The sequence below is a fragment of the Monopterus albus genome, unplaced genomic scaffold, assembly GCF_001952655.1.
Source record: "Monopterus albus unplaced genomic scaffold, M_albus_1.0 scaffold339.1, whole genome shotgun sequence".
NCBI lineage: Eukaryota > Metazoa > Chordata > Actinopteri > Synbranchiformes > Synbranchidae > Monopterus > Monopterus albus.
In genome coordinates, this window is record NW_018128219.1 from 212,339 (window position 1) to 238,730 (window position 26,392).

Genomic DNA, 26,392 nt, shown 5'->3' on the forward strand with positions numbered 1-26,392 from the left:
ATGGCGTACCTGACTGTTTATCCATGGCTTCTGGTTGGGGAACCTCCTGACTTGTATGGTCGGCACGATGTTGTCAACACAAGTACTAATGTACCCAGTCACATACTCAGCATAGTCCTGTATGCTGACAGAAAAGTCCTCCAAGGTGGCTGCAGCTTTAAACATATCTCAGTCTAACTGGGCAAAACAGTGCTGTAGAGTCCCCCCGGCCTCTGGGGTCCAGAGTTTCACTTGTATGGCTACAGGGCTTGTTTTCAGTCTTTGTCTGTAAGGTGGATACAGGAACAAGGAGATGTGGTCCGAGTGTCTGAATATTGGTGTAAAGGATTATAATTGTCTTAAATGTTTAATAATTAGATTTAGGAAAGAGTAGTTATGATTCCCGATCCACACTCCTATCCAGTTGGTGGCGATAATGCATCATTTTGTTGTTTGCCAAACGCCCAAAGCTCCATGAGGAGGAGGAGGAGGAAGAAGAAGAAGAAGAAGAAGAAGAAGAAGAAGAAGAAGAAGAAGAAGAAGAAGAAGAAGAAGAAGAAGAAGAAGAAGAAGAAGAAGAAGAAGAAGAAGAAGAAGAAGAAGCATGATAATATATTATCGTTCCACACGCCACAACCCAGTAGGGGGCAGTAATGCACCTTAGGTTGGCTTGCAATCCTCCAATAAACACCATAGCTAGAAGAAGAAGAAGACGATGACGATCCGTGCTAGTGTGATGCGGTATTATCACGTTGTTAGCTTGTGTGACGTGTTTAGCTCATAAAGTTGCTGGATAGAAAAAAAAGGATTTAATTTCGGTTACATCATTTTATACAGTTGCTATTGAAGTATCGAAATGCCCAAGAAAACGACAGAGGAAGCAGTGTGGATGGACGATGAAGTCGCTCCGGCAGCTGGTGAGATAACATCAGTGGTTTTTGAGGAGCTTAGCTAGCATGCTAAATGGTGTCAAATAAGAGCTAACGTTAGCGATAATTCAGCATAATGTTATGATGTGACTTTAGAAAATCCGTATTTTTTCCTCTAAGCTTCTTAGACAGTGGCGTATATCTTGTTATAACCAAGTTAAGCTCCGTTCATGAATACCGAGTATCCTCTCGGGTTTAAGGTTATTCCTACCATATTCATCTAAAGGCACACATTTCAATAAAATTTCAACTTTGAATGTTCGAACTAATGTAACGTTACGTTAAATTGCTTGCTAGCTACTTCTAGATAGGGCCTTGAACATTATAATATCGTTATAGCGGCCACAGTGTCATGAAGAAGCGGAAAATCGCTTGTGAAGCTAATCGAAACAAATGTGGTTGGATGAAACGTTATGTAACATTAAGGAGCCCATGATGCTTTTTTGACTTGTCTACAATGTTACAACAGTTTTTAGCCTTAGGTCACGTCTAAGACTACGTTCACACTGCAGGTCTTAATGCTCAGATCGGATTTTTTGTGCTGTTGTTCACACTGTCATAAGGAAATCGGATATGGGTCACATTTGGGCAAAAAGATCGGATTTGGGCCACTTCAGCCTGCAGTGTGAACGTACTACCCATATCCGATTTCCTTATGACAGTGTGAACAACAGCACAAAAAATCCGATCTGAGCATTAAGACCTGCAGTGTGAACGTACTACCCATATCCGATTTCCTTATGACAGTGTGAACAACAGCACAAAAAATCCGATCTGAGCATTAAGACCTGCAGTGTGAACGTACTACCCATATCCGATTTCCTTATGACAGTGTGAACAACAGCACAAAAAATCCGATCTGAGCATTAAGACCTGCAGTGTGAACGTACTACCCATATCCGATTTCCTTATGACAGTGTGAACAGCACAAATCCGATTTTTTTCCAAATCAGGCCCAGGGCACTTTCATATGTGGTCCTAAATCGGATACATATCCGATGTTTTGCAATGTGACTTAAGTCTGAACGACCATGTCATTTCATGCGATTTTTATGTCATTGAAATGTGACAGACGTCACAATTCTGCGCTAGAGGAGGCGGAGGCCATAAGCAATGTTTGTGCTTTCCTTCTTCTTGATATTCGTCTTCTTACTATTTCTTTATTTTGATTGCACATTAACTGGTACATCGCTACGCACATGCTATCACGAGTCGCATCTATTTTTATTTTCGCAAACACAGTACACTGTGTCTGACGTCACGTCCTCTTCAGCGCATGCGGGTCACCTCAGGGCAGTATACCATTCACACATGAGACGGATGGCAGTCACATTTAAATGACAATGTGAACAACAGCGCAAAAAAAATCGGATTTCGGCAAAAAATCCGATCTGAGCATTAAGACCTGCAGTGTGAACGTACTCAAAAAGACAACTCTCACTTCTGAGGCTTTTTTTTCTAACAAAATTAAGTATTATGTGATAGTTAAAGGATTTCCTTGAATGGGCATGAAATCCAGACCGTAGTGTGTTCATGTGAGCTTGCCTGACATCTACAGGTGCCCCATCATATAGGCAAAATGTTATATTGCCTTGCTTGTCATGTGTAAGCTGAGAGAAAACTTAGAAAAAATCAAATGGACTAGATTTCTAGGTCGAAGACGTTTCACCTCTCATCCAAGAGGCTTCATCAGCTCTGACTGACTGGCGTTGAGCCAGAGATATTTATCCCCCTCGGCTGTTTTTTTTTTCCAGCTTACTATGACCTGGGTGACTGAGAATCTGCAAAAACTAGTCGTGTATTTTCAACAAAGTTTATTTTATGGATATATTATTTTATTTTGTGGATATATTTTCCCTCCTGCTACTGCACTGTGACCAGAGAATGTGGAGAAAATTACAGGGCCTGAGGTTACTGCATGTCTGGGAATGTTCCTGTACAGGGACTCACTGTTTTACCTGAACAGGTCTAACCTACAAGCAGCTGGCCTGTGAAGCCCCAGCTGCGGTTAGTGATCAGCTCATCATCGCTGGATTCCCCTGGAGCACAGTACCTGTTTGTTTTGACTGCTTGAGGCCAGTGTGTCTGCCGCAGGTGATGTGATGCTGGTTAAGGAGTGGACTAATGATCCATGATGTTATTGTTGTTGGAATTAATTGCACTACTTTGGGACTGTATGTGGTCGTGTGGGGAAAATGCAGTGACCACCGGTTGGATTTACTGACCTTGGAGCTACTTGAAAGGGAGTGATGTTTCCACTACTTGGTACTAGAGTTGTTTTTGGCAGCCTGTTTTAATTTTAGTTTTAGTCTAGTCTTTGTGTGAAGCTGTCATTTTAGTTTTTATTAGTCTTAGTCACGTTCATACTCTTTTTAGTCTAGTCTAATTTTAGTCGACCAAAACTGATGGCATTTTAGTCTAGTTTTAGTCAATGAAAATTGTATTTTAGTCTCTTTTTAGTAATGCAATTCTATTTAACCCAGTCAGTATAGTATAAGTACCTAGTAGTATAGACGAAACCAAAATTTTCTTTTAGCCAAACTCATTTCAAACAAGGTTATCTTATTATATTATTGTTACCTTACACACTCAAGAATACATCAAATACACATTTTGTGTGTTTTTGTGGCCACATTTCTCCCCATCTTTTTCCACAACACATTTTTTTCTTTTCCAGTTCTGTGTAATGAAAGTTTTTCCAAATGTCGTTTCTTCTTTTTCTCCCAATGACAAACCCCAGCTGGCCGGCCATCGATCCTTTTCTCTGTGTCAGACTTAACTTTGTTTGTTGTCATCTTCTAAATAATGCCGCCAGTGGGGCTTAAGGAAGTGACATCACCTACGCCTGCACAATGCGACCTGATGCGGCCCCTGATGCGAGACACAGGAAACAAGTACTGCAAAACGATAATAATAACGCGACTGAACGAGACGAAATAACGTTGTAACATTTCGTTTCATCTCGTTTTGGTCAACAAAAATGAAGAGACATTTTGGCATAGTTTTTATTTTGTGAACCACATTTAGTCTCGTTTTTTCATCAACAATATTGCATTATACATTTAGTTATAGTCATCGTCACACGACCAGTATTTTCGTTGCGTCTCGTCTCGTTTTCATCATGTGATAAAGGTTCATTGTCAACGATATTTAGTCATAATTTTCGTTGACGAAAGCAACACTACTTGGTACTAACAGTAAGTTAAAAAAAACCAACACATTTTTTAGTAGCATAGCACCAACAATAACATCTTGGCTCATTATTCCACTCACTAACCAGCAACACATCACATGCAGCAGACACGTTGGCCTCAAGCAGTCAAAACAAACCGGTACTGCTTGGGGGGAATCCAGCATTGATGAGCTGATCATTCACTGCTGTGGGGGGCTTCTCAGGCCAGCTGCTTGTAGGTTAGACCGGTCAGGTAAAACAGTGAGTCCCTGTACAGCAGGGGTCGGCAACGTCCGGCCCGTGGGCCAATTCTGGCCCACCCTGAAATATATCTAATAAACAATAATTATGAAAACATGACCCCCCCCCAGGCTGTCACCACAAGTATGCTCTAATTCTGTCAAAAGGACAGGCTGTTTAATTTCCAGTGCTGGCACACAGCCCTGACATTGTCCTAATAATTGCAGACAACTCTCTAACTGTTGTTAGTTTACCAGATCACTGATGGCCACTGTTTTTTTTTTTTGTGAAATAATGTTTTCTTCCAACAGAAAAAACAATGAAAAAGGGCAAGAAAGATAAAAAGGACAAAAAGATTGTGAGTACATAAAATAGCTTGTTTTTTTTTAGTTTTAGAGTATTAAAATGTTTTATAGCTGATGTTTGATCTCTGTGGTACAACGTCTCATTAAAGTTTTTGATTTTTATTTTTCACCAGTTCTTTAAGGAACTCACCACAGATAGCAAACCTGAACAGGTTGTTGAAGTGGCTGTGAGAGACACTCAGGGAAAACAGGTAATCTTGACTCTTTTTAAAATGTTTTTTATTGCAATACCACGGACAATTGAAAGGTCACATGACTTTTTAGGTTTAAAGTAAGTGAGCAACACAAATGGTGGTCTCACTAACTGCAGACCAGATGGGATGGTGTGTTTCTGCAGAATGTAGTGATAGCCATGCTGGTTAGGTGTACCTTTAATTCGGAATAAATCACAAACATGCTTTGTGGGACAAGACCAGGAAGGCCTTATTCACACAGCCTAATCTGAACTGTTGATGTTGAGATGGGTCTGCTACTTGAACTAGGTCTGGGCATTTAATTGAATTTTATTTTCTATAATGATTTTGCCTTCACAAATGATTATGAAAACAAAATAATTGAGATGAAGATTATTGTGCTGCATTCCGTTTTTGCAGCAATGCTCTCAGGCACTACAGTGTGTGCGTTGTTTGCTTACATCAGAAGTAGTGAAACATTGCTCAAGTTGACTTCACCTAAGTTGTTACTGTATGTGCAGTAAAACCTCCTCAAGTAAAAAGTCAATAAGAGCATTTTATCAATGCAACTAAATGAGCATAAAATTGCACAGAAGCTAATTTCAGTTTTGCCTGCACTGTGTCATCCACTGCCATTTTGTGTTAACCATTGCAAGCTAGTTAAGCTAATAGCTAATTGTTATAAACAAGCTAAAATGAAAGATGCATTATTAGCTTGAAGAAGCTTCCAATGTACAACTGAACATGCACCCGATGCATGAGCCCCATGCGAAGTGCACACGAGATGCTACGCTGTCAATCTGCACCACTGTATGCTCAACATGAACCATCGTCTGTGTAAATTTGACGGGCACAGAATCGGATCTCTCAAACTGCCTGGCTGTTCACCAGTCATGGCTGATCAAACTAAATTCTCATCTCCAGTCAATCGATCGGTACAGTTTTAGGAAAAACTCAACTCAGTATTATGAAATCAATGAAATAACAACAGGCTTTTGAGAAGAGCATTATGAAAAAAAAATCTAATATGAAATACGATTGAAAAAAATTTAAATTGCATTATATAAGGGATTGAGTTTTAATAATTTCAGACATTTGATGTATAGAATTTGTACTTTTTAAAATACGGCTATCATAATTTTTTAAGTAATATGAAATTTTTATTTGAAATTGTACTTTTCAGCCTCAGAAAAAGAAGAAAGACCGGCGGAAAGTAAAAGGTGGAGATGCAGATTATGATGAGGATGTCATGCTGAAGCTGGAAAAGCTCTCAGTTCAAGCAAGTGACGAGGAAGATGAGCCAGGTATAAATGTTTCAAGACTGGTCCTCATTCATTCAGTCATTCTTATTCTTATTCTGATTCATTGTGGTTGCCATTTATTTTCACAGCCATTGCCCCCAGTAAAGGAAACAAGAAGGTTTGCCATTAAGTTGCATTAGCACACTATCTCTGCCCTCCTGACACTTTCCAAGTTGAGTGTAAAGCACCTCTTGTGTTCCTTTCAGGGTAGAAACGTCTTTGCTGTTCTCAGCCAGAGTGATGAGGATGAGGACCCTGTTGTAGACAGAGACCATAAGCCAGCAAAAAAGGTACAGCATTGTAGTTCACATGGCTGAAATTGACCACACAACAAATGCAGCATTAGTGAATAGTGTAGGGCAGGACCCAGTTATTCGACTATTAGTTTGGTCACAATAAGCACAGAAGGCCTATAGTATTACTATGTTCTTAGTAATATTTGTTTCTTATTAATTCACTCATTGTACAACACACCCTGAAATACTTTGGACAGAAGACATTTTGTGCAATTCACAGGTGGCTGAAAAGATCCTTCTTTGGTGCTGAGACAAATGTCTTAGAAAAACAAACATTTAAAACCCAACACAGAATAACATGTTTTCATTATACCTTTTTAAATTTTATGCATCCTGTCTGATATTTACATGAAGGTTTGGAAAATGTTTTTTATCCTCTTTTAGTCACCAGAATATGATGATGAGGGTGAGAAGACAAAGAAGAAACACAAGGCAAGTAATAAGCACTGATGTTGCTTGTGTTCTTTTAATTTTTAACCTCACTTTTGGCATTTTTCAAGTAACTATTTACCTGTGTCTATGTAGAAAGGCAAACCTGCTGAGCGATCATGCAGTGAGGATGAGGATGATGCGGAGGACAGTGACGGAGGTGATATGATGATGGTATGTTTCTCTTCCACAAAGCTATAGTTTCTCATTCTCTGCTTTGGATCAATGCTAACTCCTGCCTTTCTCTGGCTGTAATCATCAGAGTGCTGAAGATGTCATTGCAGAACAAGCCAAACAACAGGAAGATGACCCATATGCTAATCTTAGCAAAAAGGAAAAGAAGAAGATGAAGAAACAGGTAATCACTATTTGCTGCTATGGTGTATTAGTTATATAACTGTTTATATGCAGGCAATATAAATAACATAAGAACACACACACAGCCACAATGTCTGTTTCTCACAGTGACGTACCAAGCTCACCCCCTTCGTTTACATGCAGTCCTTTTGCTCTAAAACCATGTACAGCTAAAGCTGATGCAACAACCTTTACTTTTATTGTTGGGGAATTCAGTCCATTATATTTGCAGCTTAGACTACTTTAAGAATTGATTTTCACACAAACCAGAATTAATACTTATGACAGACAATAAAGAGCAAAGAAAAGCATGTAGGCTACATGTACATGTCTGTTTTTGAATAGCTACAGCCATCATGGCTGTAACCACTGAGCTCCAGTCACAGCCACAGTAAGAAGCTAATGTTAAGTGTGAAGTTCCATTATCTGGCTCACACATGAACACAGAGATCACTAAATTATATAAGGTTAATCACAGTTAAAGACAAGACCCAGTATTATTAGCCGTGCACCATGGCAGCAGTGATAAATGACAATGATCATGTGGCGCTCACAATGTGAACACAAACTGTAATGATAGCTTATTACAGAATCAAAACAAAATAAATGAACAGTGTAGCCTACCTTTAGGAGCCAGTTCAATGCTGACCTGTTGCAAAACCTAAATAAAGGAATCCATCTCTAATTTGCCTATGCCCCAATGCACATCCCAACATTAGCATTTTACCACCCAACCAACAGTTAGCAGTAGCTACGGAGGCACCCGCTCACATAGTGGTCGTAGCAAGTGGGTGTGGCTGCACTTGGAGCTTGGCATCTCGCCTGCTGCTAATAATCCAGTCTCCCTGATCTCTGTAACTAGATTATGTTTTTGGCCCACTAAATAAAGAGATGCTGACATACTGTCAAACTCAGCCAGACTGGACTGTAAATACATTTGACTTATCTCTTTTATATAACATTGCCACATGATGGCTTAAACAGAAACTGCTAAATCTTTTCAGTTTTCACTCCTGCATCTCATCCTGACAGACTAAGTTCATTGACCTATGTGGGAGGTGCGGTGGTGGGGGGTGTGCTGTTGGTATATTTGAATATTCATAAATCCTGACTTCACAATGAGGGGCAGCCTATTACAGACATCCACTGAACTTTTTTTGAGGAAAAACCTGTGTTAGCTTGTATATTGTTTGTAGCAGAATATTTCTATATGGAAATATAAGTACTAAAATATCTCGAGTGGAACTGTAAGAACCCTGGGCATGTGGAAATTGTGAGAAGCATTTTTCACTATATTCTGTTTTATAGACCAAACAAATAAGCTAGTCATCAAAACAACAATCAGTAAATTAATCGATAATGAAGGTAGTAGATGCATTCTGTGGATGGGAACGAGTTTTTTTAAGTCTGAAAAAATAACCTTGAAAATGTAACTAGGTTTATTTTCTCTTGAGTTCATGGGTTATTGCTTGTCTTTGTTGGTGTATATCGTTACAGATGGAGTATGAGCGTCAGGTGGCTAGTGTTCGTTCTCAGAATGCCTTCGAGGCAGACTTCTCCATTTCACAGGCTGAGATGTCCTCCAGACAAGCCATGCTGGAGAACGCCTCTGATATTAAGGTGATGGCTTCTTACATTCTTCTCAACAAGTGGCTTAAAATCCCTGAAATTTTGTTGTCTAGAAATGTGAACTGTAATGAAAAATTGGACCTATTCATTTGTAAATGTTTGATGTGTACATGTTTTTCTTAACTTCCCTTAACCTTTTAATCTCAAGATGCTTTTAGCTATAAAAGTAGTATGGAAACATTTGGATGTACTGGTCTGTCTCTTTTAGTGAAGATCTGTTTTGTGTACTTTAGCTAGAGAGATTTAGCATATCTGCACATGGCAAGGAGCTTTTCGTCAACGCTGACCTTCTGATTGTGGCAGGAAGAAGATATGGTTTGGTTGGACCAAATGGGTAAGTATCCCCTTTTCTTTTATTACCATTGTAGGATGGTATTTTATATAGCCTTATATCAGAATATATGTTTCTAGTATTGCACTCTGATCTTGATAAACTTGGTGAAACTTGCTGCTTTAGTACAGTGGGTACGGAAAGTATTCAGACCCCCTTAAATTTTTCACTCTTTGTTATATTGCAGCCATATGCTAAAATCATTTAAGTTCATTTTTTTCCTCATTAATGTACACACAGCACCCCATATTGACAGAAAAACACAGAATTTTTGACATTTTTGCAGATTTATTAAAAAAGAAAAACTGAACTATCACATGGTCATAAGTATTCAGACCCTTTGCTGTGCATGTTTTGCCATTTGTGATTTAGCCTATGTGTAGCTTGTTTTCTTCTGAAAAATTTCTGCTCTTTGGCGATGTATGTGTTGGACTTCATGCACAGTTCAGCTCTCTCACTCGCCTGGCTAGTGCCAGCTCATTTTTGGACTCAAATTTTTAGTAGTCTACTACTTCAAGAAGGATTGATGGTGGGTTTTGGCCACAATTGCAGCAACAGCTAGGTGAGGGTTGATGTGGACCATCCTGCTTGGTTTTTCCAATATATTTTTCTGTGTCAGTCTCTGTTTAGAGGAGAGGAGCAGAGTGATAGCACAGGACGTGAAAGATCACTCCTTAGTGCATCAATCAGCCAGCAGCACAGACTGTATGAGCAGTTTATCAAACAGCTGTTGAACAAGTAGACCACAAACCTGTAGAAATGTGATGGCTTCACCGCTTTGTCCATGGTCTACTCACTGAAGTCCCCGTTTTACCCCTAAACCAAGTGGATGTCTGTCATGTCTGTCGTTTTTGTTCTGAAAAACCTTCAAACTAATAATGATATCGGCATCAGTCCAAATGCCAGCAGGGTGTTTTCATGGTCAAGCAACCATATTATGAGGGTCAAACTGTCATGGGGATATTGCTTTTATGACATTATGGGAAACCGAGTTGCCCCTTGGCAGAGTGCTCTGAGTGCTGCTGTAAATACAGATTGACTTGCAAACATTTCTGCTTAAATATAAATAAAAATGCACTTAAAAATTGATTGTGATTATTTCTAATGCTGATTTATATGCATGTATTGATTCAAGGGTGTTTGATTAAAATAGATGGCTCCTGTTGATAAAATCACCAAAGTACTAGTGGTATGATGTTGAGCCAGAAACATGAGTATGAATAAAGTATGAATAGGTTTCCTCATGGTATGAGCAGTAACCAGACATGTTGCTTAATTTCAACTTAAACATTGATAATAAATGATTCAGTGTGTTCTTGTTGTGGTCTTTGTCTTTCAGAAAAGGAAAGACCACATTACTGAAACACATAGCCAACAGAGCTCTCAGTATTCCCCCCAACATTGATGTACTACTGTGTGAACAGGGTAAGTGATTGGTCAGGATGTGCTATCCATAATTTCTGTGTGTGACCACGCTGTTGTCATCCACTCACTCTGTCATGTACTTGTGTTTCTGTTAGAGGTGGTAGCTGATGACACACCAGCGGTGCAGGCAGTGCTGAAGGCAGACACCCGTCGCCTGAAGCTTCTTGAGGAGGAGAAACAGCTTCAGGCTCTGTTGGAGAAAGGAGAGGACAGAGTGGCTGAGAGGCTGGAGAAGGAGTGTGTGTGTGTGTGTGTGAGAGAGAGAGAGAGAATGTTGTCATTTTTTTATACAGCCTCATAAACTGACAGTCACTAACGTTTGTTTAGTTACAGCAACACTGCTGTGCATATGGTTTTATTTTCAGCACCCCAGTCCTATAGGATCTACGGTCAAGTCATTTTGATTTGCATAACCCAATATCAGAAATCACAAGGAGGGACTTTATGATCTGTACAGCACATTACACTTTCTGTCCATGGACCCTCAAATTAAGTAAGGAAAACCTCAGTCTAAAAAAAAAAAAAGCTTCAGTCTGATAATCTACATTGTGAGGTTTTTCCCCTTTCTGGGCATATTAACTAAGCTAGTGGACTCCAATCATACAGTGTAAATCTAGCAGGCTCTCATGCCTAAATCTTTAGTTTCAAACCCAACTTAAACACTTGTTTTTACTCCAACCTGTCTCTATTAAATTGTACTTGCCAAATTAATAGCTTGACTGAGAACACGTTCATATCAATAAAAAGTCTGACAGGTCAAGACACAAACATGGAGATGAACCTTGAGGTTATTCAAATGTATTTTGAAGACAAAGGGAAATTGTAAACGTATTCCCCAAACTGTCTGTCATAAACATCTCATTACAGCATTAATGCATGCCTTCATGGTTTAGCCTTAATGTTACATACTTGCTGTAACTGGGTGCAGTTTTCCTGTTTAGTAAGAGACTATTTGCAACATTTCATTTGACCTTCATAAATGTGGTTTAGATCAGTTTTTCTCCTCCTCATCAGGTCTATGAAGAGCTTAGGGCAATTGGAGCTGCTGCAGCAGAAGCCAAAGCCAGGAGGATCTTGGCTGGTTTGTCATTTACCCCTGAAATGCAGAACAGACCCACCAAGAGATTCTCTGGAGGGTGGAGAATGAGAGTCTCCCTCGCCAGGTACACCATTACAGACTTTATGGATGGAACAGGTCCAGCATTAATCTGTTTGAAATTCTATTTCACTCACTTTTAACCTTCTGTACCAACAGAGCTCTGTTTATGGAACCCACTCTACTGATGCTGGACGAACCCACCAACCACTTGGACCTGAATGCTGTCATCTGGCTTAACAAGTATAAAGACGTTTTTTTAATCTAATGTGTTTCTCTGAATAATGCTACTATTAGATAATGGTAGTTTTTATTTAGGATTAAGAATGGGAAGGAATATTAAGTCATTTATTACTTATGACCCCTAATGACAAAGTGAAAACATGATTTCAGAAATTTTTTGCAAATTTAATAAAAATCCCAAACTGAAATCTCTCATTTACAAAAGTATTCAGATCCTTAGTTCAGTACTTTGACAGTCATCTCTTTGGCAGCAGATGCGGCTTTGAGTCTTTAACACTAGGAATGGGCGGTCTGCCCCATTCTTCCCGTCAAGTCTTCTCAGGCTCCATCAGATTGCATGAGATGTGTCTGTGAACTGCCATCTTCAGGTCTCTTGACGTGTTCTTTGGGGTTTAAATCTGGGCTTTGGCTAAAGCTTCACACCAGCATTGTCTTGGCTGTATGCTTCAGGTCATGCTGAAAGGTGAACCGTCACACCAGTCTCGGGTCATGCACACGCTGGAACAGATATTCTTTGGGTATTTCTCTGTATTTGGCTGCATTCGCCTTCATCCTTCTGAGAAGCACCCCACTAAATGATGCTGCCACCACCATACTGCACTGTAGTGATGGTACTAGCAAGGTGATGAGCAGTGCCTAGTGTTCACCAGAATTAGTGCTTGGAGTTCTGCTTAAAGGATTTAAGTTTTGTCACATAGGAGCAGAGATTTTTTTCCCCTCATTCTCAGTCCCTGAAATGTTGTTTGAACAACTCAGAGCAGGCCGTCATATGCTCTGTACTCAAAGTGGCTTCTGGCTAGCTGTCTGCCATAAAGGCCTAATTGATGGCGCACTGCTGAGATAGTTGTCCTTCCTGCAGGTTAACCCATCTCTGCAGCAGACCTCTGAAGTTCTGTTAGAATGACTTTGGGCTCTTGCGCATGTCCCTGACTAAGGCCCTTCTTAGATGGATAGATACTGAGCAAAAATAGACCAGAATAAGAAAATAAATTACAAGTATAAATAGATATTTTACTGTACATCTGTGAGAATTGGGTGTATAGTCTGAAGGACTGTTCATTAAATTACATTTGAGTAATAACTTTTGTTTATTGACAAAATGTACATTGAACATATTGTTGGAGGTGATCGCAGTCTGCAGGATTTCCTGTGGCGTTGTTTGGTACAGCAAAGCTGAAGCAGTCTTACTGCTGAAAGTGCTCTGCATGTTTGACCATTAGGGGATATGAGATGTTCTCCATGATGGTCAAATGGTCTTAAATGGTAAATGGTCTTATATTTGTATAGCGCCTTTCTTTACAGCACACTCAAAGCGCTTTCACACTATTTGGCCATTCACCCATTCGCACTCCCAAACACACACACATTCACACACCGGTGATGTCAGCAACTGGGGGTACAGTGTCTTGCTCAACTGGACTGGACAAGCCGGGAATCGAACCGCTAATCCTCCGGTTAGGAAACGACCCGCTCTACCTCCTGAGCCATAGCCGCCCCCAGTCAGCCCCGGTCAAGAGTTTATGAAGCTTCCTTCTCTCCACACCCAACCCCAGAGGCTCCATAGAAGTCCCTACCACAGAGCCAGCCTTCCTGATATGTTTGTGTAGTTTGTCGGTGTCATTAGCTCTGCTGCTGCAGCAGTAGACAACCTACACGTTCTACTGCATACATCACATGATGTGAGCTTTCTCAGAAAGTAGTCTGCTCTGTGTTGCATTTCCATTCCAGTCTGTTGTCGAGGTGCACTCCAATAGTGTTTTGCAAGCTCTTCTGCTGAGCTGAAGAATGCGTGACTGAACTGTACTGAGCTGCTCCTGAATCAGCATGGGTGTGTTTCCACAGCACTGTAAAACGTGTTGTTTATCTTCCACATCTTTGATAATGTGGAATGTGGGGGTAGTGTAGCTGTGATGAGCAGAACATAGCTCAGTGTCAGTGTGGTGTTACTGGCTTGCAACATGGAGCCCTTGGTGCTAGGTATTATTTTAGCCTCTCATCAGAAGACCAAGTGAGAGACTCCATTTTCGAATCTTGCTGCACTGATTTTACAGATAAAAATGCCACAGGGTATCTGTAGATGTAACCCAGCCCATGGAATTTGGCCACAGTGTTACTGTATGTTCTGGTAACATGTACCTTGGGCCAAAAAAATAACATGCTTTTTGCTTTAACCCCTTCTGGCACTACCAACAAGCAAAACCTTATATTTGTTGGCACTCTAGTGTCATGGATCTAAATAATATACTTCCATCTGCTACAGAAGTCTTTTCAATGTTAATAAGGCAAATGATGTATGAATTGATGTTGCTCTATAATATTTAAAAGATCTGTTTGTGCTAGTCCTTTAGAGAGATTTATTTACTCTTATTTATATATATTTTTTTTACTTACAGTTACCTTCAAGGCTGGAAGAAGACTCTTCTCATAGTTTCTCATGATCAGGGATTCCTTGACGATGTGTGTACAGATATTATCCACTTAGACAACCAGAAACTCTACTACTACAGAGGGAACTACTGTAAGTATTGATTTTAGGTTTGTATCTTGCAGGTTTTGGATATGCATTGTGTTTAAGTTAACATGACTTGTAAAATAAAGTGCTGTGAAAAAGTCTTGGGCATTAAAAATAAAGTGAAGATGCATCAAAAATAATGCTATGAATAGTTTTGAATTAACCTCATGCGAATGACAATGAAGAGAGTAAAAACTAAGTCATATTTTAAGTCTTAAACTGCAGAATTGTTCGCACCATATATTGATGAATCCCATTCATTCACCTTCAGGAGGTGGTCTCAGTTCGGCCACTAACCCAGGGCTTTGTCTCTGTTGGTGCTCGGAGTGCTCAGCAACACAGCCGTGCACTTTGGTCTCAAGGGGGCTCACATACCGTCAGCATCCTTTCCAACTCTCTTTTAAAATCTTCCTGTATCCAAATTATGATATGGATCGGCACCAAAAGCTGTTGTTCTGTGGGCTGTACCCTGCCTCTCTACCATACAACATTTCTCCGCCTGTATGCGATGGACTTTCACTAGATATTTGAACACATTGCTTGTGTTTATGCCCTTGCATGCAAAAGACTAGGGGACAAAACATGACAAAAAACCAAGTGAACCTGGAGTGCTTTGTGTTCACAATGCACAGATTAAACAAAACAGAACGTGGACTTGAAACAACCGATTCATTTCAGAAGGATCTGAGTTCATTTGGAGTGTGCACATATCCCCAGAAAATGCTGACTAATCACTCTGAGTTTGTTTTGAGGGCTGAAAGGGACCAAGTATGGAACACCCTTACAAACATGGATGTCAGAAGTCTAGATGTGGCAAAACAAATTAGATTTGAGTGGTGGGGCTTGTGATATGAGCATAGCCTTAGTGTTGTGACGAGACAGAGTAAGACACACAACGGAAAACTGATAGTGGAAATCCTCTCTTACCTAATTAGTGCTTTTCTTGCTTTTCTTTAAGTAACCTTCAAGAAGATGTATGTGCAAAAGCAGAAAGAACTGCAGAAACAGTATGACAAGCAGGAGAAGAAACTCAAAGAGCTGAAGGCTGGTGGCAAGTCCACCAAACAGGCTGTGAGTATGTCCACACACACCAACTGGCTCCACGTTCATACATCTTGGATGTCCCCAAAACAGAATGAAGCGGACTTTAAAGAGAAAACCAGTCTCCACATCTTCACCTAAATCACTTGCATAGAGGAAAAAGACAGCACTCAGAGTGCAAACCTCCACCAAGGGCAACTTCATTTGCCCATAAAAACATAAAGCCAATATTCCCATGAGTTTGACCTTCATAATACGATTGCTTAACCATGAAAGCCTAATCCCTGCATTTAGAATGACTCTATCATTATTTTGAAAGTCATTCAAGAAAAACGATAGACATGACATACACTCACTCGTTGGTTTAGGGGTAACACACAGACTTCAGTGAGTGGACCTTGGGCAAAGTGCTGCAGACGTCACATTTCTTTCTGCAAGTCTGTGTTCTGCTTGTTCAACAGCTTTTTGATAAGAATAATAATAATAAGTAACATTTATATAGCACTTTACAACTCACAGAGCCCAAAGTGCTGCACAGAATAAGCATAACTATACACTAAAACGATGCTAAAACAGAGAAAACGCTACTAAACAATACCCAGATAATCATAAAATATAAAACGTGCACAATGCCATTCAATGGCAAATAAAACAAATTAAAGATCGAACGCTTATTTAAAAAAGTGCGTTTTTAATCTGGATTTAAAAACCCCTAGCTTGGTCGTAGATCGAATCTCTAGTGGTAGCGAGTTCCAAAATCTAGGGCCATAAACGGCAAATGCGCGGTCACCCCATTTTTTGGATCGGGACCGTGCGACGACTAGAGATAGGTTTTAAGAAGAGCGCAAGGCTCTACGCGGCACATAAGTAGATAAAAAATCAACCAAGTAAAGTGGGGCAAGGCCGTATAAGGCTTTGAACACAAATAAAGGAATCTTAAACTCAATTCTTGATAAACTGCTCATACAGTCTGTGCTACTGGCTGATTGTTGCACTGTGAAGTGATCCTTCATGCAACTTCTAAATTGGCATTACTTGGATAGACTGACAGCATTCTCAGTCTAAGTGATTAGTGGTCTCACCTGAAAAAGTGTCTAAACTTAATAAAGTGGCATAATAGCAGTCCAAGGATGAAAATGATAACAGCTTTGAGCCTGGTTCAAAATCTCAAATGGCTCTTGCCTGGCTGTTGCTGCAGAGAGCTTGCTGGAGCTGCCGCCTTGCTGGGCTCCTTCAGTTCCTGTCTCACACTGCAGGGTGGACTGAGTGACTTGGTTTCAATTGACAGTGAATGAGCAGCTGACACTGACCCAGGGCTTTGTCTCTGTATGTACTCGGAATGATCAGCAGTGCAGCTGTGCACTTTGGCCACAAGGGGGCTCACATACAGTCAGCAGCCTTTGTAGCACTCACAGAGGGGAATAATCTTTAAAAAATTCCTGTATCCAAATTATGATATGGATCAGGACCAAAAGCTAATCAGTTGCTCTGTGGGCCATACCCTGCCTCTGCAAAAATGTCACTGAAATCTGTTCTTTACTTTTTGAGTTCTGCTGTTAACAAACTAGCAAACAAACCAACAAATGCTGGTAAAACTATGACCCCTACTTTGGCAGAGGTAACAAAGTACAACAGTTCAAGCTCTGTCAAGGTGACAAGTTGTGTTCTTTCATGGATGTGTAGAATCAACAACTCTCAGTTGAAGATGAAATGTACCTATGAAGTCTTTATATTTTTAGTAAGTGTACAACATTCTAGTATGGACTAAAGCTAAGTTATTACAGTGCCCATAAAAAGTATTCACCCCCTTGGATGTTTTACCTTTTTGTTGATTTTATAACTCAGTCATGGTCAGTATGATTTGGCTTTTTTGATAAAAGTGTATTCAGTCATGGAGTGTGTGTGTGTGTGTGTGTGTGTTGTGACCACTATCATTGTTGAAACCAAACATATACCCTTGCTGTCAACCTCATGGGGACACTATAGGAAACTTCACTGGATCATCAAAGTCAGCAGGCTTCACTGTGGAAACATATCGCCAAACTCTGGACGCTCCTTAAGCGCCACCATCAGGTTTTGAGCTCCATTACAAATGAAGCTCATAACAGTATGGGTAAGTTTAGGTTCCACATCACTGGCAGTGAACAATGTACATAGTAGAATTTGAGCAGGTACTGAACATTATTGACATTTTTTAGTCTTTAAGCAGTTACTTTTTAGTGGGTTTAGAGGATGCAAACTAGTAAACCTCACTAAATCCAGTCGCATAGCCCTGCACTAAAAACTAGGCCTACATCTGTAAGAAATGTTTTGTGGCTTTCACTACATTTATTCAGGTCTAGTAGCCTAATGGTGAGGCTGCAGTTTGTTATATTTTATTATTTTGCCCTTCCCTAATAAAATACATATTTGTAAAACCATTATTAGGTCAAATCTACACCTCTCTCCCTTTTTGTTTTTTTACAGTGGATTTGCGCTGGGTTAGCATTACTCTCTCAGTATGGACAGATGGACTGTACATGTGTACAGTATAATCTTTGTACTGTTGTACAAAGATTGAAGACTTGAAAAAATTGCAGCTTATTCATTTCCCTGTAACTGTTCATTGAAAAATATTTCCAGTTCATTAAAAGTGCTTGTTATTCTCAGCTTTCAAAGAAAACATAGCAGCATTTATATTTGGACATTTATTCAATACACTGTGTACAAAAGAATTAAACGGAAAACATGACTTTACACACATTCACATTACTTTGTAGAAACCTGTTTTCACTTTGACATTAGATGTTTTTTTTGTCTTTTTTTTTTTTTTTTTTGTCAAAAAAGCCAAATTATATTGACCATGATTGATTTATAAAATCAATAAGATGGTAAAACATTGAAGGAGGTGAATACTTTCTATAGGCACTGTATGCGTGCCACAGCTTGTTGACATAGGTGTTTTATTTATCTATTCTGTCTCGTGTTGATTTTGAAGCTGACACCAGTTTTTAAAAAATATTTCCTCTCAGGAGAAGCAGACTAGGGAGGCCCTGACCAGAAAGCAGCAGAAAGGCAAGAAGAAGGATGGTCAGAAGGAGGAAAGCCAGGAGGCCACTGAGCTGTTGAAGAGGCCTAAAGAATACACTGTCAAGTTTACCTTCCCCAACCCTCCTCCTCTGTCACCACCCATTCTGGGATTACACAGTAAGAACATATGCAGATTGCTGCACCAGCTCAATCTGACCTAAACAGAGATAAAATTTGAAGGAGGCAGGTGAAGACTGACTACATAGTTTGTATGATGGGGACAACCGTGACTGTCCATCAAACATCAGCGAGGGAACACATTGCCATGAATTGGAGCACCTAATAATAGTTTTTGCCTTTTTTTTTTTTTAATGGCAAGCTTTAATAAAAATGTTGTCCTACTTTCCTTTGTTACAGGTTACCTGGTTTTAAATTGTACTCATAGTAATTATGGTTCCATTCATTCACTTCAGTATCTAATTTGAAATTTTTTAAATTTAAAAAATGGAAGAATTGATGCACCCAGATGCTACAATCAGTAATTCACACATCTGGGACCATTGTTACATCTCTTTGTTTTTGTCAGCAGATGCAAAAATTCACATTGTGGGTGTGTGTACGTCTTTAGTCATGGACACAGTTCGATACCACTGCTGCATATACATTTTGGCTTGTTCCCACAACTTCAGAGGGTGTTTTGAGGGTTAAGACTTGGTTTTAGGGTTAAGGTAAAATTACTCTCCATGCTTTCTCCCCTGTAAAGGTGTTGACTTTGGCTATGAGGATCAGAAGCTTCTCTTCAAAAATGTGGACTTTGGAATTGACATGGAATCTAGGAGTAAGTATCTAATGAAGCAGAGTCTAGCATTCACCTTTTCACTGTTTATTTCATTGACACGGGTTTTTTTTCTTCTGTTAGTTTGCATAGTGGGACCCAATGGTGTTGGGAAGAGCACCCTTCTGCTACTGCTAACTGGGAAAATAAATCCTGTAAGTGTGTGGATATGCAAAAGCATCTTTATACATCTATTTTTAAATATCTAGTTACAAAGTGAGTGAGTCCTTTGGAATTATTCTTGTCCACATGAATATATCGTTCAGACATGCACAGATTTAGCAAAGCTTTCTCTAGAAGTCTCTCATCTAAGATGACACAGTGCAGAATGCCCAGGGAAAACGGCTGAAAACTTAAAAGGCATCATTGGAACTGGTTAACATTTGTTAATAAGTTTTTATGAGCTGATGAAGAAAACAAGGTCATTTCAAAGAATTCACGTAAAGCAATTATTCTTGCCACTGTCATGTTACTGAGTTGACTTGATGTCTTTCTTAGACTAAAGGTGAAATGAGGAAGAATCATCGTCTGGTGAGTAATGCAACTGTTGCCGATAGACTCTTAGTGTGTACTATACACTGTTAGTGGTGTTCTCACACTGCGTCACTCTGACCTACCTGTAGCCTAAACCAGAGTGTCTCTAGAATGGAACTGTTTTCAGACAGTTTGCTTAACCTGTCAGGTACAAGGTGTACTTGCCAGATGAAACTTTGATTTTATGAAACAAAGTTACATTCATTGTGATAAAAAGTGCTGAGCCAGTTCAGTTGGTTGTTAACAGGAGGGGTTCAGCTGCTGACTACTTTAGTGTACTTCCAGCTTATTGAGCACAAGGTTGCAAACTCTTCTCAGCAGAAAATACCATATGGCCTATAGCCTGCTAAAGTTACCAATTAGAATATCAGAATGTGCGATGAAGTTGATGTGTAAACAGTACTTTTAGCTCCACCACAAGGACTGGCTTTGTTATACAAGCTGCTGACTGCTCACATTTCATAGTGGCTCCAGAGTATTGGTGAGTTCACATGAAGAAAGGTTGTACAATAACTGGGATGTTTTCTGCCTTCAGAAAGTGGGCTTCTTCAACCAGCAGTATGCTGATCAGTTGAACATGGAGGAGACTGCCACAGAGTACCTGATGAGGAACTTCAACCTTCCCTACCAGGATGGCAGGAAGTGCCTGGGACGCTTTGGCCTGGAGAGCCACGCCCACACCATTCAGATCTCCAAACTCTCTGGTATGAACATGAATAATTAAACATTTGTCAGCTGTCAGGATAGAGATATTTTGTAACACGGTGTATGGATTTGATCCGTAACAGGCGGTCAGAAGGCCAGAGTAGTGTTTGCTGAACTGGCCTGTCGTCAGCCTGATGTACTGATCTTGGTAAGGACCGCTGAGCCTTTTTTACACTGTTAATTAATATATTCTATAGCTAACTTTGTCCTTCCCTCACATAGGACGAGCCCACCAACAACTTGGACATTGAATCAATTGATGCCTTATCAGAAGCCATCAATGAATACAAAGGAGGTAAGATCCAGTAAAAATGTAGTGTAAATATAAAGCTCTGTCACTCCAAACCGCAGAGATTACATTAAAGGCTTCAAGAGTACTGAGAGCTGAACACTGCCTTGGTAGGCAACCACACACTTAAAATTTCTACTCCAATTTGCAAACTGACTCGGTGTTGTCATTTCAGTATTATTCAAATTACTCATGTAGTCAGACTTTGGATTATTGAATATGAAGTGTGGCCCACGGTATTCTTAAAAGAGCCACAGTGTACTAAACCAAAATGTTCTTTTATTTTTTAAGCAGACAATCACACAGCATTGCTTTGGTGTGAAGTTCTGCATCGGTACGGGGGGTATTTCTAGCTCTGAAACACAAATTATAATGGACAGTCAAATCTTTGTTTTGACTGTCCATTATAATTTCATCGTTATACAAGTGGATCAATAGATCAAGTCTGAATATTGAGACTTAAGTCAAAAAATGTAAAATTGTAAATAGATTCCGCTTCTCACTTCATAATTTTGAGTTAAATATATAATAAATTACTCATCTGTGAATTCCAGCATGTTTTCCTGTTCTATTGTCCTGGTGGAAACGGTCTTTCAGATAGTTTTATCTGTAATATGCTAAAATTAAAATTAGGTGACAATATTGGCCTAGAATGCATGGATCGGGCTCTGTGTTGGGAGTGTGTGTTTGACAGTCAGTGACCGAGGCCTGAACAGAGAAACCTGGAACAGCTAAGACTACGTTCCAAAGATTGATCAGTTGTCAAAGCTGTCCACATGTTTAAAATACCAAAGCAGTGGTTTGGGTCTACAGGACTAACATGCTGTCCCTTCTTGTCCAGCTGTGATCATTGTGAGTCACGACGCCCGGCTTATTACAGAGACTCAGTGCCAGCTGTGGGTAGTGGAGGACTATGCGATCAACCAGATTGATGGAGACTTTGATGATTATAAGCGGGAAGTGTTGGAGGCCCTGGGAGAAACCATGGTCAGCAAGGTCAACGTGTGATCATGCAGCCACTGCCAGGACACACCGCTCTGCTACACGGTGTCCCTCCATCATACGCTGCCCACACTTCATCAGGACTGTTGAGCACATCCCAAAGCAACTCTGATTTAAAAAAAAAAAAATTAACACTTCTTCAGGGTGCCTTTCTCTTCTTCTGGTGCATCGTAACTAACGCAAATCATTTTTATGAATGTAAGGGGAGGAAGAAACTGAAAAATGACCTGTGGTGAAAATGCTAAGCTGAACAATAAAATTTGTTTATCATGTAATTTATTGTTCAGGTTGTATGTACATAAGACAGGGTGGAAATTCACATGGTCCAAAAACATGTACATGTTTAGCAAAAAGCTGGCCTGAACACAGGAAAGTTTCTGGTGCCAGCTGAAAGCTCTCCTCTCAACAGGACAGAAGCAGTTCTGTAGTTTCCATCACTTCAGGTAAGCCTTGTACATCTTCTTCACTTTAGCCACTTCATTCTGATCAGGTGTTATTTTGCCATACCATTTATACCAGGCATCACCAGAGATTAAGCACGGAGGGGGTGGACTGGACCCCACCGCATCATGGGAATTGGAGTAGTCCTCTCCTGAAAATTCTGCATATGGAATCTGAAAAGGAAGTAAGCCTGAAAGAGGACACAGGGTGTCAGAATGATACCTAAAATTATATTTACTTTAATATATAAAGGCAAATGCTCTTAAAATGTCAAGTCAGTTACAGAGCACCTGATTCAACAGTGGTGCACAGTAGTATTCAATACCCATGTATAAAAGTATTAAGTAATTCAAATCATTAATTTTGTTTGCACAAAATGAACACAGCAGCAGAGGCCTGCAAGTGTAACAGCCACCGTTAACACATTCGTTAGCATGTTCTCCCCATGCTTGCTTGGGTTCTCTCCGGGTACTCCGGCTTCCTCCCACAGTCCAAAGACATGCAGCTTAGGTTGATTGGTGTCGCTAAATTGCCCATAGGAGTGTGTGTGGTTGTTCGTCTGTGTTAGCCCTGCGATGGATTGGCGACCTGTCCGGGGTGTACCCCGCCTTTCCCTGATTGCCGGCCGGGATTGGCTCCGCCCCATGACCCCCAAAGAATGAATGACATGACTCACTACTGTTTTACAAACCATTCAATCAATTAATGGAGAAAATAATCAGCAGTTTAATCCCTAATGAAAATAATCAATAATAATCACTTGGACACAACCTAGTTCAGCAGAGTTGCAGCTTAACCAGCAACAATAGTCGCGTCCTACTTTTACATTAGTGCATGAGTGACAGGCTGGTAATGATGCCCAACATACAACAGCGTAGCAGTACAGGAAATACAGTATAATATAACATTTTCCTGCCCTGAGTAACCTACTCCTACTTTTAACACTGTAAGCACATTTTATGATAATATTTATTTGTACTCAGCATTTTCAGTGCAGGACTTTTACCTGTAACCAAGTAGGCTACTTTTATAGTGTGATAGTACTTTTACTATGTGAACACTTCTGTATTACTGTAGTAACATGCAAACTAACATGTTTAAGTTATATAACATGTTGTGGTTATATGCTTTTTTTATATTTTTTATCATGTTTATAATTCCAATTATTCTTTAGAGTCAAGTCTATTGGCATAGTAGATTGGCAAGGGTTAGATATATGCTGGACGTGAAAGCACTTCGCATTTTGTATTCATTCATTGATTTTACCATACTTAGAGTATGGCGTTGAAAACTGGGGAAACACTTACAAAAGTTCACTTCAACCATTGTACATATTACAAAAAAGAGCGATAAGAATTGTGCATATGAGGTATAGGGATCACACAAATGTAGTTTTCATACAGTCTAAATTGTTAAAATTCTTTGATTTAGTGGAATATAAGACTGCTGTGTTTATGTATAAAGCCAGGAACGACTTATTACCTGGTGGAATTCAAAAGTTATTTAATGAAAGGGAAGGGGGATACAATTTAAGGGGTCAGTTAAATCTAAAAGTTCATGCTATACGTACAACCAAAAAAAGATTTTGTATTTCTATAAGTGGGGTCAAATTATGGAATAATTTAAGTGTGGACATGAAAAAGAGTACTAGAATTGAGGAGTTTAAATATAAATATAAAAGTATGTGTCATTCAAGATATATGCAAGAATAAGAGATGTAATCAAGAATGCATGAATGAAACACTCTGTTTTAAATTTTCTGTATATTGTCTGGTGAAGAAGAGAATTACCTATGTAGAGATACTGTTTGCAGCCTATGCTGCATGAACTTTTTTGTATAAGATGATGTTATGGGGTAGGACTGGATAAGTCTGACTTCTTCCTACTCCATTCAAACATGTACTAGGTATAAGCAAACTGATTCGGGATTAGCATTGGTTGGATTTGTGTAAATTATGTGTGTGTTGATATCATTTGTTTCTACATGTTTGAAAGAATAAAATCAAATCAAAAATCAAATCATAGTCACTTGCACTTCAAAAGGACCCTTTTGATTTTGTTCCTTTAAGGTACACTGTAGCTGATAATAATAGTAATTGTGTAATACTGTGAGAGAGTGATGTTTTCTGTGACGTTATCATATGGTAAAAATCTCATACCATTGCAACCCTACTGGGAATGTGCCAATTTCTCGTAGTTCAGCTGCTGTCTTTTTCCTCCTAGGCCAGGTGGTGTGGCTCTCACCTGACTCAGTTGCAAACTACTTGAATACATGGATACTTAGTAACACTGAGTAAATCATCAGTTACTGTATGCAGCCTCAGTCCTAAAATACAGTGTTACCTAATATGTACAAATCCAAAATAGAATGAAAGAAAGTCACTTTTGGCTTTTCCCGTTTAGGGGTCGCCACAGCGAATCGTCACATTGACTACTCGCTTGCTGACATTTGGCACATGTTTTACGCCGGATGCCCTTCCTGATGCAACCCTGATTCGAACCCGGGACGCAGCGGTGAGAGCGCTGCACCTTAACCACTAGCCTACCAGGGACGGCTAAATCCAACATAAAAGCTGTTTAAAAAATATATAGTTATACAGGGGACCTAGGGGGCACTACTGACAGTACCTGTAGGTACATGTTACTTTTTATATCTTTGAAGTAATCTGTACCCAAGACCTCCAAGGGGCTGAAAAGCACTCCATTTTTTCATATCAAGGCTTGTTTTGTGTTACATACCATGATCTTGTGCTGTGCCAATTGCCTCATTCAGCTTCTTATGCTGTTTCATACACACTCCTGGAGACAGGACCGTGAGAACATGAGTCACTAATTAACTGAAAGACCATTATGTATCAATACATGTGCTCAGTTTGATAACTTACCGGTTCGAGTGGGATCATACACCATTCCAGTTTCAGGACTAATAAACTGCTGCAGCAATTTCACATTCTACAACAGACAATACATTTGGGTTAGCATACTCTAGGAAGAAATGAGACAACTAATTAATATTTACTCCATGACACTTATTATTATGACACTTATAACATTTACATTAGATTCAAGATCACAGTTTTCTCTATAAACTGTTTTAAAAAAAAAAAACACCTGCCTTCTGCATTCACAACTCCATAACTGACAGTGATTTGGTCCTGTTTTTTTTTTTTAAGGCAACACTGTTTTCTTTACTGGCGTATAACATGATACTAATATGTACTGTAACACAAGAGTGCATGTGTGTTTAAAGAACGATGGACTACAAGATGCTCACCCACCTGATGGTGGACAACTATGTTTGGATCTCGACAAATTGGACAGGGGTTTCCACATATCTTGTCTCCTCTCTGCAGAAAGAAAAACAATGTTAAAGTTGGTTTAAATTACAGATGTTATGTATGGACCTAAACCAATGTATCTTGTGGATTCAAACTAATTTTACAATGCAGGTCTTGCGTGTCTTCTGTGGGGGAATGCCTCCTTTGTGGTTCCTCCTGTAGCATGCCCACACTGGATTGGTTCCATATCTCTCAATGTACTCTGTCAAAAGGAAATGAGACCATGGTAAAACCAAATGTAAGGGGTAAGGATCGGCCTTAATTTTCATTAATGTACCTTCACTCTCCAAGTAATCCCAAGGTCTGTCCTTGTATTGGGAGACAACTGCGTCAGCCTGAGCAGTATCCTCATCCTGCAGTGATGCTGCTTCACAGAATGAGTGACTTTGGAGAACAAACGGAGAGAGACTTGGCCAGGCTCTTACAGGCAGCCTTGGTAGACAGGGCTAAATGCAAATAAATAAATAAATAAATAAATAAACAAATAATCATCACAACATCCCAAACAATTTGCTATTATTTAAGTGTAGGCTTCATGTTATTGATGCATAAAGCTCATGTATAGCCTACATTTATGAATTGCGGTCATGACTTGCACAAGAATGATTTGTTTGAGGATTTTCAGTCAGGATTTAGAGTCCATCATAGTACAGAAACCACATTGGTGAAAGTCACCAATGATCTTCTCCTAGCCTCGGACAAAGGACTTGTCTCCATACTT

General features: G+C 39.7%; 2 protein-coding genes across 2 annotated transcripts in view; one reads left to right on the forward strand and one right to left on the reverse strand.

The window, feature by feature from the left end:
• The first annotated feature begins 613 nt into the window (after window positions 1-613).
• On the forward strand, window positions 614-22,167 carry abcf1 (ATP-binding cassette, sub-family F (GCN20), member 1). The gene is made up of 25 exons (XM_020624812.1): window positions 614-896; window positions 4,632-4,678; window positions 4,799-4,876; window positions 6,042-6,162; window positions 6,249-6,277; window positions 6,366-6,449; window positions 6,840-6,887; window positions 6,981-7,058; window positions 7,147-7,242; window positions 8,739-8,861; window positions 9,104-9,204; window positions 10,541-10,626; window positions 10,722-10,861; window positions 11,641-11,789; window positions 11,882-11,965; window positions 14,359-14,483; window positions 15,436-15,548; window positions 18,530-18,704; window positions 19,291-19,365; window positions 19,447-19,517; window positions 19,861-19,893; window positions 20,432-20,600; window positions 20,685-20,749; window positions 20,824-20,896; window positions 21,732-22,167. Exons 1-25 carry the CDS (start codon window positions 836-838, stop codon window positions 21,896-21,898), a joined length of 2,391 nt encoding a protein of 796 aa, XP_020480468.1. The 5' UTR covers window positions 614-835; the 3' UTR covers window positions 21,899-22,167.
• Window positions 22,152-26,392, reverse strand: part of mrps18b (mitochondrial ribosomal protein S18B) — a 5,325-nt gene continuing 1,084 nt past the window's right edge. Inside the window, exons 2-7 of the mRNA XM_020624813.1 lie at window positions 25,949-26,117; window positions 25,776-25,873; window positions 25,612-25,680; window positions 25,219-25,285; window positions 25,073-25,132; window positions 22,152-22,523 (exon numbers count right to left, since the gene is read on the reverse strand). Of these exons, the coding sequence (XP_020480469.1) occupies window positions 22,327-22,523; window positions 25,073-25,132; window positions 25,219-25,285; window positions 25,612-25,680; window positions 25,776-25,873; window positions 25,949-26,117 (660 nt within the window). The 3' untranslated portion in view covers window positions 22,152-22,326. The remainder of the gene's footprint in view (window positions 22,524-25,072; window positions 25,133-25,218; window positions 25,286-25,611; window positions 25,681-25,775; window positions 25,874-25,948; window positions 26,118-26,392) is intronic.

Bases quoted from the DNA above. Each gene is read 5' to 3' on its own strand.
- abcf1 (XM_020624812.1), top strand. From the start codon at position 836: ATGCCCAAGAAAACGACAGAGGAAGCAGTGTGGATGGACGATGAAGTC. The intron at 6,278-6,365 runs GTTTGCCATTAA...TGTTCCTTTCAG, and splicing joins CCAGTAAAGGAAACAAGAAG to GGTAGAAACGTCTTTGCTGT. The intron at 19,366-19,446 runs GTAAGTATCTAA...TTCTTCTGTTAG, and splicing joins AATTGACATGGAATCTAGGA to TTTGCATAGTGGGACCCAAT.